The sequence below is a fragment of the Pelophylax lessonae genome, assembly GCF_965119305.1.
Source record: "Pelophylax lessonae genome assembly, chromosome: 4".
NCBI lineage: Eukaryota > Metazoa > Chordata > Amphibia > Anura > Ranidae > Pelophylax > Pelophylax lessonae.
The window spans coordinates 576,663,403-576,677,816 of record NC_138771.1 but is presented as its reverse complement, the minus strand read 5'-3'; the positions used below and the strand labels follow the sequence as shown (position 1 = coordinate 576,677,816).

At 46.3% G+C, this 14,414-nt stretch overlaps 1 protein-coding gene across 1 annotated transcript in view; it reads left to right on the top strand.

Annotated features, from left to right (window-relative positions):
• Nucleotides 1-13,659, top strand: part of AKAP8L (A-kinase anchoring protein 8 like) — a gene marked incomplete at its 3' end in the record, with an annotated part of 80,829 nt that extends 67,170 nt beyond the window's left edge. The window contains exons 10-12 of the mRNA XM_082256657.1: nt 3,035-3,165; nt 10,752-10,847; nt 13,378-13,659. Coding sequence (XP_082112783.1) covers nt 3,035-3,165; nt 10,752-10,847; nt 13,378-13,659 — 509 coding nt within the window. The remainder of the gene's footprint in view (nt 1-3,034; nt 3,166-10,751; nt 10,848-13,377) is intronic.
• Between the last annotated feature and the right edge of the window lie 755 nt (nt 13,660-14,414).

The window sequence follows — 14,414 nt, the reverse complement described above, 5'->3', positions numbered from 1 at the left end:
TTACAAAGTTCTATAAAATTGATGTGACGGCATCGGCGGATGCCTCATTTGGCCGCAAGGTTTTGCAGGCCGCAATTTGAGGAGACCGGTGGTCTACCTCGAGGGTTTTTTCTGTTTGAAAAAAAAAAAAAAAAATTTTTTCTCTTTTTTTGTTGAGTCTCATCATTAAGGATGAGCATTGTAAACTTCTAGTTGGCACCGGTTGGGCCTTCTAGATTGGGATTTGATTTCCATTTTCCCACCCCTCAGTTGTGATACTGCTCTGGGACGTCCCGAAGGTGGTGTATCACCGAGGACTACGTCTGTCAATGAGCGCTAGAGAAAAATGGATTTTTGTAAAATCTTACCGTAAAATCCTTTTCTCTTAGCTCATTGACAGACGTAGTCCCCGCCCCTCTGTTTTTTGAGTTGGGTTAAAATCTCTAAAGACTGCTTTTTCACATAACTGATTTGCTGAGGCAGAGAGAGAGGATATACCCTCTGGGACTGCCCCTGGGGTGTGGCCAGAGCTTTTTAATTTCCTGTCTAGTCCTGCTCCTGTGGAGGCAACATAACCCGAAGGTGGTGTATCACCGAGGACTACGTCTGTCAATGAGCTAAGAGAAAAGGATTTTACGGTAAGATTTTACAAAAATCCATTTTTAAATCAACTCAGCATTCCATGTTGCCTGGCTTTTTATGACCTGAAACACCAATGCAACAAATTAGTCATATTGAGACTATATTGAAGCTTAAGCATCATGATAACATCCAAGAAAATCAACATATATTTACTGTGTTTATGCACACTCACTGGCCACTTTTTTAGATACATCTTGCTAGTACCAGTTGGTATCCCTTTTGCCTTCAGAACTACCTTTATTCTTCATGGAATATATTAAACAATGTGTTGGAAACGTTCTTCAAGCCCAACCCTTCACCCTAACCCCCCCCCTCCATTAAATGATTTGGACCAGTGCACAAAGCAAGGTCCATAAAAACATGGATGATCGAGTTTGGTGTGGAAGAACTTGACTGGCCTGCACAGAGTCCTGACTTCAAGCCGATAGAACACCTTTGGGATGAATTAGAGTGCAGACTGCGAGCCAGGCCTTCTTGTCCACATCAGTGCCTGACCTCACAAATGCGCTTCTGGAAGAATGGTCAAACTTTCCCATAGACACACTCCTAAACTTTGTGGACAGCCTTCTCAGGACAGTTGAAGCTGCAAAGGGTGGGCCAACTCCATATTGAATCCTACGGACTAAGACTGGCATGCCATTAAAGTTCATGTTTGTGTAAAGGCAGCTGTCTCAATACTTTTGGTAAGTGTGTGTACAGTATCTCACAAAAGTGAGTACACCCCTCACATTTTTGTAAATATTTTTATATCTTTTCATGTGACAACACTGAAGAAATGACACTTTGCTACAATGGAAAGTAGTGAGTGTAAAGCTTGCATAACAGTGTAAATTTGCTGTCCCCTCAAAATAACTCAACACACAGCCATTACTGTCTAAACCGCTGGCAACAAAAGTGAGTACACCCCTAAGTGACAATGTCCAAATTGGGCCCAATTAGCCATTTTCCCTCCCCAGGGTCATGCGACTCGTTAGTGTTACAAGGTCTCAGGTGTGTTAAATTTGGTGTTATCGCTCTCACTCTCAAACTGGTCACTGGAAGTTCAACATGGCACCTCATGGCAAAGACCCTGAGTGGCAGCACAGTGGCCAAAACCATACAGCGGTTTAACAGGACAGGTTTCACTCAGAACAGGCCCCGCCGTGGTTGACAAAAGAAGTTGAGTGCATGTGCTCAGCGTCATATCCAGAGGTTGTCTTTGGGAAATAGCGTATGAGTGTTATCAGCATTGCTGCAGAGTTTAAAGGTGTGGGGGGTCAGCCTGTCAGAGCTCAAACCATACACTGCATTAAATTGGTCTGCATAGCTGTCGTCCCAGAAGGAAGCCTCTTCTAAAGATGATGCACAAGAAAGCCCAAGATAAACTTGATGAGACCAAGATAAACTTATTTGGTTCAGATGGTGTCAAGCGGGTATGGCGGCAACCAGGCGAGGAGTAAAAAGACAAGTGTGTCTTGCATTCAGTAAAGTGAATGGTGATGGGAGTGTCATGGTCTGGGGCTGCATGAGTGCTGCGGGCACTGGGGAGCTACAGTTCATTGAGGGAACCATGAATGCCAACATGTACTGTGACATAGTGAAGCAGAGCATGATCCTCTCCCTTCAGAAACTGGGCCGCAGGGCAGTATTCCAACATAACAACCCCAAACACACCTCCAAGAGGACCATTGCCTTGCTAAAGAAGCTGAGGATAAAGGTGATGGATTGGCCAAGCATGTCTCCTGACCTAAACCCTATTGAGTATCTATGGGGCATCCTCAAATGGAATGTGGAGGAGCGCAAGGTCTCTAACATCCACCAGTTCCGTGATGTCGTCATGGAGGAGTGTAAGAGGCCTCCAGTGGCAACCTGTGAAGCTCTGGTGAACTCCATGCCCAAGAGGGTTAAGGCAGGGCTGGAAAATAATGGTGGCCACACAAAATATTGACACTTTTGGTCCAATTTGGACATTTTCACTTAAGGGTGTGCTCACTTTTGTTGCCAGCGGTTTAGACATTAATGGCTGTGTTATTTTGAGAGGACAGCACATTTACACTGTTATAAAAGCTGTACACTCACTACTTACATTGTAGCAAAGTGTCATTTCTTCAGTGTTGTCACATGAAAAGATAAAATATTTACAAAAACGTGAGGGGTGTACTCACTTTTGTGAGATACTGTGTATGTGTAAATTGACGGCACTATGGAAGTACCTGTAATAAATAAAATTAATAAAAATACATTTATAGGTTGAACTGATGGACTGGTGTGTTTTTTCAACCTCCCTAACTATGTAACTATGCATTTTTTGTAATGCTTTGGTGGCTTACTTCAACCATTCATTATAGTACAGAAGAGAAGATGTTGTTGATCTATAGCTAAAGACGGATCTAGACAATATACCAAGGTGTTTTTTTTTGTTTATCTTTTGCAGACTTGGGAATGGAACATTTTGTGAAGAAGGTTGAAGCTGCTCATTGTGCTGCTTGTGATGTATTCATTCCCATGAACTTCTCAACACTGCAGCGCCATATCCGGACCCCGCTGCACAATCAGAACCGCAGGGTGAGTCACCTATGTGGGGCTTCATAGATGGGTAAAACATAACCCTTCATATAATTGTAGCTGTTAGTACTAAAGACCTGGGTTGTGTGATTTTTATCTGAGTTTGGATACATTAAAGCCTGTTACACACTATGATTTTTTTTTTTTTTTTGTTCAACCCGCTGGGGGTTGGAGCCACTGTACTAACTATGTGAAATTATATCTTGCACTGGCACTTTAAAGCATTACATTTTTAGTCCACCCAAAAAATTATTTTTGCTAGAGTTGGGTCTAAATAGAATTTGCGCTAGTTTTATTCTATGGTCTTTATACTAATTACTATGTGGGTTATGCGCCACCTATAGGTGAAAGGACACTGACAGATCAAACAAGAAGTCCTCCCCTATATAATCCCTCCTACAAAGGAAATACCAGTTTTTTTGCCAGTGTCTGTAAGGTGGTGGTCACTTATGTTATACATGTGCTCTTAGAAGTCTGGAAAGTTTTGTTAAGAATCAGGGACTTCAATCGGATACATTCCAAAAAACGGTCAGCTAAAATGGATGGTATCTGAGCCTCTTTGGATAGGAGAGAAGATTCCTCGAGGCTTGCCTGTAATGCAGCCTTATGGCGCTGGACCCCGCGAACCCTGAAGAAATGACACTTTGCTACAATGTAAAGTAGTGAGTGTGCATAGATCTCAGGTGTGAATGGGGAGCAGATGTGTTCATTTTGGTGTTATCGCTCTCACTCTCTCAAACTGGTCACTGGAAGTTCAACATGGCACCTCATGTTAAAGAACTCTGAGGATCTGAAAAAAGAATTGTTGCTCTACATAAAGATGGCTTAGCCAGTGATGGTGAACCTTTTTGAGGCCGAGTGCCCAAACTGCAACACAAAACCAACTTATTTATTTCAAAGTGCCAACACTGCAATTAGCATGAGAGGGGGGCTGAGAGAGAGAGCGGGGTTGAGCGAGAGTGAAAATTAGGTGGGCGTGAGAGAGAGGGTGTGGGGGAGTGAGAGAGAGGTGGGGGGGGGGGGGACAGAGAGAGGGGCTACCTTTTGAACCAATTTGAGAAACGGTTATTCCTTTGACTCAGAAGGTGGCTTCTTTGGTTGCTATCACTCCAGCAAGTGGAGTGTCAGAGCTGACAGCTCTCTCATGCAAGGAGCTGTTCATGGTCCTACATCATAAGGTGATGTCCTCATCCATCTTTTTTGCTTAGAATGGTTTAGAGCAGGGGTCTTCAAACTATGGCCCTCCAGTTGTTCAGGAAGTATAATTCCCATCATGCCTAGTCATGTCTGTGAATGTCAGAGTTTTCCAATGCCTCATGGGATGTGTAGTTCTGCAACAGCTGGAGGGCCATAGTTTGAGGATCCCTGGTTTAGAGTTTTCACTTGAATCAGGCAGTGTCTTGCCTTTCTTTTCAAATCCTTCGTTGGCAGGAGTAAGATCACTGCATACTCTGGAGGTAGTTCAGGTGGTCGGGATTTACTTGAATTGTCAACGCAGGGCAGGAAACCTGGTTTTGTGCTGCCAGCAGAGCCCAGGAAGGGCAGGAGGAATCCTAGTTAACTATTTTTCGTTGCATCTGCCAGTTAGTTATTCAAGCCTATGGCTTGAAAGGGCAAAGTTCCCACCCTCTTTTGGTGCCAGCACTCGCTACCAGGTGTGTGGGGGCATCTTGGGCCATCTGCCATTAGTTGGCAGTGGCTCAGGTTTTAAAGGCCACTACATGGTCTTTCGTTCACATATTCACAGGATTTTACCAGATGGATATCAAAGCCACGAAGGATACTGCTTGGCCACAGTATGTTACGGGCGGCAGAAAATGTCCTCCTTAGGTGACAGTTTCTGTGATTGTCTCGCTCCCCTTAAGGGCATTGCTTTAGGACATCCCACATAGTAATTATTATGGCTGCTCTGTGTCCCGTGATGTACAATAAGGAAAATTGGATTTTCTCTAGCGCTCATTGACAGACGTAGTCCTCGGTGATACACCACCTTCGGGTTATGTTGCCTCCACAGGAGCAGGACTAGACAGGAAATTAAAAAGCTCTGGCCACACCCTAGGGGCAGTCCCAGAGGGTATATCCTCTCTCTCTGCCTCAGCAAATCAGTTATTTTCTGTCTAGTTAGGAGTAAGGACCTAGATACCTTGCTGGGATCTTAGGTCCTGGCAAGAATTTTTTCTTAAAGGATTTTTTAGACAGCTTTTTTTCTCCAGTGTTCCTGTGAGATCTTCAAGCAAGAAAGCTGAACTGGGCGACGGGCTGGATGTTGAGATCCGGTGGTCACCCCAGTTCAGCCTACGAGCGCGTGCAGGCCATAGCTCCGCGCTGGGTCGGCCGCGACAAAGTCCCATTATAGGACTGTCCACGCGAGTTAAACGTCTCGCTGAAACGCCAAAGACCATGAGTCACGGCGTCCGTATCGGTCGACAGCCCTCCCGCCCCGGTGGAGAGGGGTACTGTCAGGAGTTGGTGCCCGCCTGGTTCCGGTATGGTGAGTAGTATGTTCCCCCTTTTCCCCTGACGGGTCTTGTGGTGAACGCGGGCCCCTCTCTGTATGGTAAGATAGAGTCCCTCTCTATCCTATAACATGACACAGATCCTCCTACTTTGAGTGTGATTTTATGTGCAAAAAGCCAGGAGGCTTGGTTTGGGAGCTAACAATCTAATTGTATACATGTTAAAAAGATGTAATCTGTGGCATTCTGGGAATCTTACGGTGTTAAGAATAAGCTACCTACCAGTCAGAAGCCACGGACATGTAGACTGCCTTCCTAATCAGATCTCCATCTATTAGCAGGCCTCCCGAATGGCCATGCGGTCCGCCAGGGCCGGTACCGCCAACCACACCATATCCCCATGCAGAGAGAGTGTTGTGTGCCCTGCAGCACACCGCTATTCAGTACGGGCCGCCGCCATTTTTTTTGCTGGATCGCACGAGCCGCCATTTTGGCGTAGCCTCGTGTCTCCAGCATGGGGGCGGCCATGTTTGAGGTGATCCAAACACCTCGTGGAGCTTGGGGGAGGCGCCGGAAGGCGTGCAGAGGGGCGGAGCCGCCTCCTTTCTTCCTGGGCAGCCAGCCAAAAGACTTCCTGTTTGTCAAGACAGCGCTGTAACCTGTTGCAGTTAAACTCTGAGCATCAAGTGGTGAGCCTGGGGGTCTATCTCTCTCTCTCTCTCGATCGATAGGGATCCCTAGCAGGTAACACTAAGGGGCTTTTGTGGCGCTGGGGGTCTGGAAAAAAAAAAAAAAAAAAGTTTTTTATTTTTGAATTATATTATCCAGGAAGTGACTGGAATTATCATGGACCCTGCCACACATATTCCCCCACCTGTTTCCCTCGAGGGGGCCACGGGACCCGCCGGTGCACAGAGTATAGAGTCATTTACAGCAATTTTGGAGTCTATGGTGGCTCGGGTGGAGGCGGCCTGTCAGGGACGGGGGTCAAGGAAGCGACCCCCGCCTACCCCTATACTATCTGACACCTCTGACTCTGATTCAGAGATGGTCACTGCAGTTGCAGGTTCCTCTGCAAGGGCTGTTATCCCAGGTAAAGCCCCCTCAGACAGTGAGGAGGACGCTTCTTCTCCTGCTATAATTCAGGAAGAAGCATTGGTGGACGCACTAGTTGTGGCAGTGCAGGAAACCTTAAAACTTGAGGCTTTACCGGCAGAGGCAACTGAAACAGAGATTCCCTTTGGTACTAATAAGCCCATCAAAACGGTGAAGGTTTTTCCTGTACCTAAATGTTTCGGTAATCAGATTAAAGGAGAATGGGAGCATTCTAAACGTACCTTTACTATTTCCAAGCGTATTGCTAGACGCTATCCGTTTGAGGAATCCATCATTAAGAAATGGACGGTACCACCAGTGGTGGATCCACCTATTTCCAGGCTGAATAAAGCCACGGTTATTCCAGTGGAGGACACTTCATCCTTTAAGGATCCGGTGGATCGAAAGATGGAAGCAGAGTCCCGCACCATCTTCTCTCTGATAGGGTCAGCATTTAGACCAGTAATTGTTATTGGTCTAGTTTCCCAGACACTTACGGAATGGGCGAAAATGGTACGCCAAGATCTTAGGGGAAAAGATATTCCCCAGGAGACATCTGATTTGATGGAACAGATTATACAAGGGCTACAGTTTATCTGTGACGCAGCCTTGGACACTACTCCCTTATTAGGGCATGCATCTAAGTCAGCGGTGATCCTCAGACGTGTGCTGTGGTTAAAATGCTGGTCAGCTGACCTAGGTTCCAAAAAGACCTTGACTAATCTCCCTTTTCAGGGGAATCGTCTATTTGGGGCCAACCTAGATGAAATCATCAAGGATGCCACTGGGGGCAAGAGCACTTTTTTGCCACAGGCTGCTAAAGCTAAGGGATCTCGCAACAAGCGAGGACCTTTCTTTACCGCCCATAAAGGGCGCCCGGCTGGTACTAGCGGGAAAGGCAAGACTCCTCCAGGAGGGTTCAAGAAGGGCTGGTCGGACAAGTAAGGACCAACCCAGCCAAACCCGAAGCAAAGGAGTACACAGCCTGAAGGTGCGCCCCCACCCGGTTTCAGGGTGGGGGGACGTTTTCACCGGTATTCAGGACATTAGATCGAGCATCAACCACTACTACCGGTGCGATTCTTCCCTTCCAACATTTAAGTACTACAGGAAGCGGTAGTTACCGTTCCCTGAATAGATCTTTTCCTTTACCTTTTCCTAAGATTAGTCCCGATACCTCACAGGAATCGGATCTGGTTGACCAGATAGGCCAAGTAGCCTCTAGTCGGGTGACTTCGGTCCCTGAGGTTCAACCAGAAAAGATCACCTTTCCTGATAACTATCAGGTATCTGATAAATGTGTGGGAACAGAAAACGACCAGACTTTCTCGGATGGTCGGGGCCAGATACCTCTAGGGACGCCTGGTTCAGATTCTATCAGCGCCAGTGGTCCTAGAAATTCTAGGCTGGCCTCCTCAAGCCGGCCTGGCCGACTTGGACATGTTAGTCGTAGACGTTCCGTGGGAACTTCGTCTCAGGGAGTGTCTGTGGTCTCAAGGACCAATTTACCATCATGCTTTACAGTTGCTGGGTTTAATGGCCTGGCCATTGAGACCCAAGTACTGAAGGACAGAGGTTTGTCTACTTCAGTCATTCCTACCCTTATTAAAGCAAGGAAAGCGACTTCCAGCAAAGTCTATTATCACACATGGAAGACTTATATTGCGTGGTGCGAATCTTTAGGATTTCCTCCACGTACCTATTCGGTGACTCGAATATTGGCCTTTTTGCAACAAGGGGTTGAGCAGAAGCTAGCCTTGAGCACCATCAAGGGTCAAGTTTCAGCATTAGCAATCTTCTTTCAGAAGCCTATAGCTACCAAATCCTTGGTGCGGAATTTCATCCAGGGGGTGCGGCACCTGGCTCCTCCAGTCCGCGCGCCCTTACCGCCCTGGGATCTTAATTTGGTTTTGTCGGTTCTACAGAAACCTCCCTTTGAAAACATCAGGGAGATTCCCTTGCTTACTTTATCCCAGAAGGTGGCCTTCTTGGTGGCTATTACTTCTGCTCGCAGGGTGTCAGAACTGGCTGCATTATCATGCCAGTCCCCATACCTAGTGATTCATAGGGATAAGGTAGTACTTCATCCTAAGCCATCTTTTCTTCCTAAGGTGGTTTCAGATTTTCATCTGAATGAAGATATTGTACTACCTTCCTTGTGTCCTCAGCCCAAGCATCATCGGGAACATGCGTTGCATTCCTTAGATGTGGTTCGGGCAATCAGGGTATACCTGAAAGCTACGGAATCTTTCCGTAAGACGGATTCACTTTTTGTGATCACGGATGGCCCCAGAAAGGGTTTGCCTGCATCTGCCGCGACCATTGCCAAATGGATTAGACAAACGGTGGTACAGGCTTATTCTATTAAGGGTCAGAGTCCTCCGTTCCCTGTTAGGGCGCACTCCACTCGAGCGCTCAGTACTTCCTGGGCCTTTCGCCATCAGGCGTCAGTGGTCCAGGTATGTAAGGCGGCCACCTGGTCGTCGGTACATACCTTTACAAAATTCTATAAAATTGATGTGACGGCATCGGCGGATGCCTCATTTGGCCGCAAGGTTTTGCAGGCCGCAATTTGAGGAGACCGGTGGTCTACCTCGAGGGTTTTTTTCTGTTTGAAAAAAAAAAAAATTTTTTTTTTTCTCTTTTTTTGTTGAGTCTCATCATTAAGGATGAGCATTGTAAACTTCTAGTTGGCACCGGTTGGGCCTTCTAGATTGGGATTTGATTTCATTTTCCCACCCCTCAGTTGTGATACTGCTCTGGGACGTCCCGAAGGTGGTGTATCACCGAGGACTACGTCTGTCAATGAGCGCTAGAGAAAAATTGATTTTTGTAAAATCTTACCGTAAAATCCTTTTCTCTTAGCTCATTGACAGACGTAGTCCCCGCCCCTCTGTTTTTTTGAGTTGGGTTAAAATCTCTAAAGACTGCTTTTTCACATAACTGATTTGCTGAGGCAGAGAGAGAGATGATATACCCTCTGGGACTGCCCCTAGGGTGTGGCCAGAGCTTTTTAATTTCCTGTCTATTCCTGCTCCTGTGGAGGCAACATAACCCGAAGGTGGTGTATCACCGAGGACTACGTCTGTCAATGAGCTAAGAGAAAAGGATTTTACGGTAAGATTTTACAAAAATCCATTTTTTCCTGCAGCTTACCTGTAAAATCCTTTTCTTGGAGTACATCACAGGACCCAGAGGTCCCTCCCCTCTTTTTTGGGATATTCATTGCTTTGCTACAAAACGGAGGTGCTTCCTGTGTAGGAGGGGTTATATAGGGGGGGACTTCCTGTTTGATTGATCTACCAGTGTCCATTCACCTATAGGTGGTGCATAACCCACATAGTAATTATTATGGCTGCTCTGTGTCCCGTGATGTACTCCAAGAAGAGGATTTTACAGGTTAGCTGTTATCTCAATGTGCATAAAATGAGGTTACGGAAGTAGTTGAGTCCCAGTAGTAAAACTAAGTTCAAATAAATACCAATTGATCCTGGCAGAAATTCAGTGATCTGAAAATGTATGCCTGTGCTGATTGTTGCCAGCATTGTTCTCAGTTCTCTCTGTGGAAGAGAAGCGGGAAAGGTGTTTAGTAGTCCTGGGGGTGCCATTGCTGCTCATCCAAGAGTAAAGTACATGAGCATTTTCACCCTTGGACAGAAAGTATGTTACTGACAGGATCTTCGGATGGAAATAAAGGCAAAAAAGCCTAGAAAAATAGTAAAAATAATGCAGTCATCACAGCCAAAGTACTAGTAAGCTGCACTATATTAAATTTCAGTTTTTGGTATGAGATGCACATTCATCCCAGCCTCCAAGGAAGGATAACTACAGACAGCAAAGCACATTTAGGAAGCTGTCAAGCTGCAGAACAGAAGGTTTCTGCAGGTCCTGCACATGAAAGATATGCTAGGACTTGCAGTTCTTGTTGCATGTGTCTTCTCTAGTGAGTTTGGTAAATGTTGTAACAAGATCAGTTGTGAACAGTGTCTGAAAACGCTTTAGTCATTTTTTCCTTTTTCCTCCTCTCTGCTTTAGAACATGATGGAGAACTCGAAGAAGACAGCACTGGTTGTAGCAAGAAGCATACTGAATAACAAGCTGATCAGTCAAAAGCTGGAACGCTATATAAAGGTGGTGATGACCTAACGCATGCGCAGGATTCAATCATCCCTGCACATGGGGACCGTGCCAGGGATGTAAGCTGAGCTGCCCATGTGTAGTTCAGTGTACATGCTGGAGACCACTGCAAGCAGGCAGGTAGGTGTAATTTATTGCAGAAGAGACATTGGATGTCTCTTCTGCAATAAATAGCCTGCCTGCTCGCTCGTGTTTTAAAAATGCCTTCCTGTCTCCCTCTCTATAGCCATATGCAGTTGCATGTTATGAACTGATTTTCAGTTGGAAAAGCCTTCAAAAATACTTATTCATAGTTGAAATACTGACCAGGTCTGTTATATTATGGAGTGCGCTCAGGGTCGGTGCTAGACTATTTTGCGCCCTTGGCGCGGCACCAGCTACTTGCACCACCACCCGCCCCCCCTTGAAAAAATTCAAACTTCTAAATTTTTAAAAACGGTAAAAAATATTAAAACATCCAAGCATGAAACTGCTAAATTTCCTTTAAGAAAAAAAACAAACAGTGCAATCCAGCAAAGAGAAGAGACATCCCTATATAGTAAAGAGACTTTCCCATGTAGCAAACAGACATCCCAATCCTGCAAAGAGACATCCCCATATAGCAAAGAGACCTCTTCATCCAGCAAAGAGACATCCCAATCCAGCAAAAAGGCAGCCAAATTCAGCAGAGACATACCTATATAGCACAGAGACATTTCAATCCAGCAACATACAAAACAAGAGTGCAACAGTCAGGATGAGCCCTGTGTTTACATCAGAGTCCCCCCTTATATCAAAGTCCCCAGCATTACCTATACATCAGCACTCCAAGAGCCCCGCCTTACCTCAGAGTCCCCAGTGTTCCCCCCTTACATCAGAGTGCCCAGTGTTCCCCCCTTACATCAGAGTTCCCCCTTACATCAGAGTCTCAAGAGGTCCCTGGTACATTAGAGTCCGCAGAGTTCCCCCTTACATCAGAGTCTGCAGGGTTCCCCTTTACATTGCAATGGGGAACTTCACTAAATGGGAACTCTGCAGATCCTGATGTAGAGGGAAACTCAGCAGACTCTTGATGTAAGGGGGAATGCTTCGGACTGTGATGTAAAGGGGAACTCTGATGTAAGGGGGTCTCTGGTCACCAGAGTCCCCCCCTTACATCAGAGTTCACAGAGTACCTCCTTACATCAGAATTCTCCTTTACATCAGAACCTTACAGTACAAAGGGGAACCCTGTGGACCTGGATGTAGGGGAACCCTGTGGACCTTTAATGTAAAGGGGAATTCTGCAGACCCGGATGAAAGGGGAACCCTGCAGACCATAATGTAAGGAAGGGGGAATGCTGGAACTCTGATGTAAGGTGGTCTCTGGTCACCAGAACCCCCCCACTCCTTACATAAGAGTCGACAGGGTCCCCCCTTACATCTCAGTCTGCAGCATTACCCGATACATTATGATCTGCAGAGTACCCCTTTACGTCAGAGTTACCTTTTACATTAAGGTCCACAGTATTGCTCTTTACATCAGGGTCCCCAGTGTTCCCCCATGCACTGTAAGGGGGAACCCTGCACTTACTGATGTAAATAGGAACTCTGAGTTAAGGGGGAATTCTAGGAACATCGATGTGGGGGGGGGGGGGGGCTCTGGTGATCACATCTCTGTAGAGTAGGTGATGTTGCAGTCAGTGACTTGTACAGTGTGATCCCTGTCCCTTCCCCCTTCTGTGTGCAGAACAGGTTAGGAATCAATGTGTGAGGACACTCATGCCCTCCTCACTGACAGCTCCTGTGCCCTCTCCGCTGCTTCTCCCAACACACTGACCCCGACCTGGACTCCCCCACTCACCTCCCTCCACCAGTACCGTCACTCGCATGATCATCATCCGTCACTCCCAGACCGGCAAGCAGGTCCCCTCAAGTGGAAAGGAAGCTAGGACGTGCAGCGCTGGAAGGCAGAGCAGCTAGTAGAGGAAGTTACAGCTTCCTCCACTCAATGCCTCCCTGTAGTTGATTGGTTGCTAGGATGCTAAGCGGGTCCAGCAACCAATAGTGCTAACAGGTAGGCAGCAGGGGCGAGATTAGACAGGCAGTCCGCCACCATAGAGGCTACAGGGGGAAGCCGCCTCTCCCAACTTCTGCCTGCACGCTGCACCACCTACTATGCTGGCGCCATCCCTGTTTTAAGGCAAGTCTGTGGTGGCCAGCCCAGCTAGCCCCTCCCAGGTGGCCGTGACTGCGCCCTAGGCGACTGCCTAGTTTGCCTAGTGGTAGCGCCAGCCCTGAGTGCGCTGGGCAGAGTGATCAAACATGGGTGCCCATTGAACTGCACCTATTTATTTAGACACGCTGCAAAGATGCTATGACAGTAAAGTGGATAGGCTATTACCGCAATGTCAAGTGACTATTTTTCCTGGGGTGTGCTAGCCAGGGTTTTAGAGGGAACTTGAGAGGGTATGCTTAGATGCCTTTTAGTGACTGATATTTGGCTAGTATGTACATTTCATTGCTGAACCAGAATGACAAGTTTGCCTTCTTATTTGTTATGCAGGGTCAGAATCCTTTCATTGAAGAGCAGGATGAGGCCACAGGAAGTAGCAGCACTGGCCTGGAGGCCTCTGAAGGTCAGGAAATGGTAGATACAGCAGATGGTTCCTGTGAAAATCAAGACTTGCTGGCATGCAATTCTTCCACAGCCTCTCCACCAGAGGCCATGAATTCAGAAGATGCCTTTAATGGAAAAGTAGCAGATGACAGTGAAATGTGCGCTGCTAGTGGTCAGGAAGAGCATACAGATACCGGGGTTATTGGTGATTCTGTTCATGAGAAATGAAATATTGGAAGACAGAGAGCGATGCTGAGGATCTTCCTGGAAGACATGGAGAAAGGGGGCTTGTCTCCTCACTAGAACCTTCCACCATTCACAATACAATACAGCTATTTGATATACAATAAAGCCAATAAAAAGACACAATTTGTAAAGGTGGCCTGTTATGAGAGAAATAGGGAGGCTTCCATTGCTACTTACCATTCTGCAAAAACTAGTTTCCTGGCTGTTAGGCTGACTTTGTCACTGACTGCAACAAGTATTAAGGTCAGGACTTCTTACTTTTGTTTCTGCACACTTGTGCCATGTCAGAATAATAGCCAGGCCATTGGCATCCCTAGAAGGATGTGCACAGTTATGGCCCTCATATTTCTCTCAGGAAAGCTTTGCTTTAAGGAAGTCCTATCTAGAGAAGGAAATAGGCACCTGTTGCTGGCATTCTTTCTGAAAATGTCTGTCGTCTGGCTGTAGTAGTCCAGCAGTAGCAGCCTTTGTCTTTTTTGTGACCGGTTTGCTTCCAATGAGATTTATTGAGTTTAAACCTGAATTATTTTACCTGTACAGGCTCCTTCCATGTAGTAAACTGTCATTTCATCTCCGTAAAAAGCATTATTTGAAATCTTTTATTTTTTTTTTTACTTTACTTTGCTTGGCTTGCTCTCTGGCCATTCAGGTACAAAGTGCTCCTAGATGACCACAGCAGCTGTCTGGCCGCTATACAATGCCAAAATTCAACAGCAAATTTAAATCTGTAATCTTAG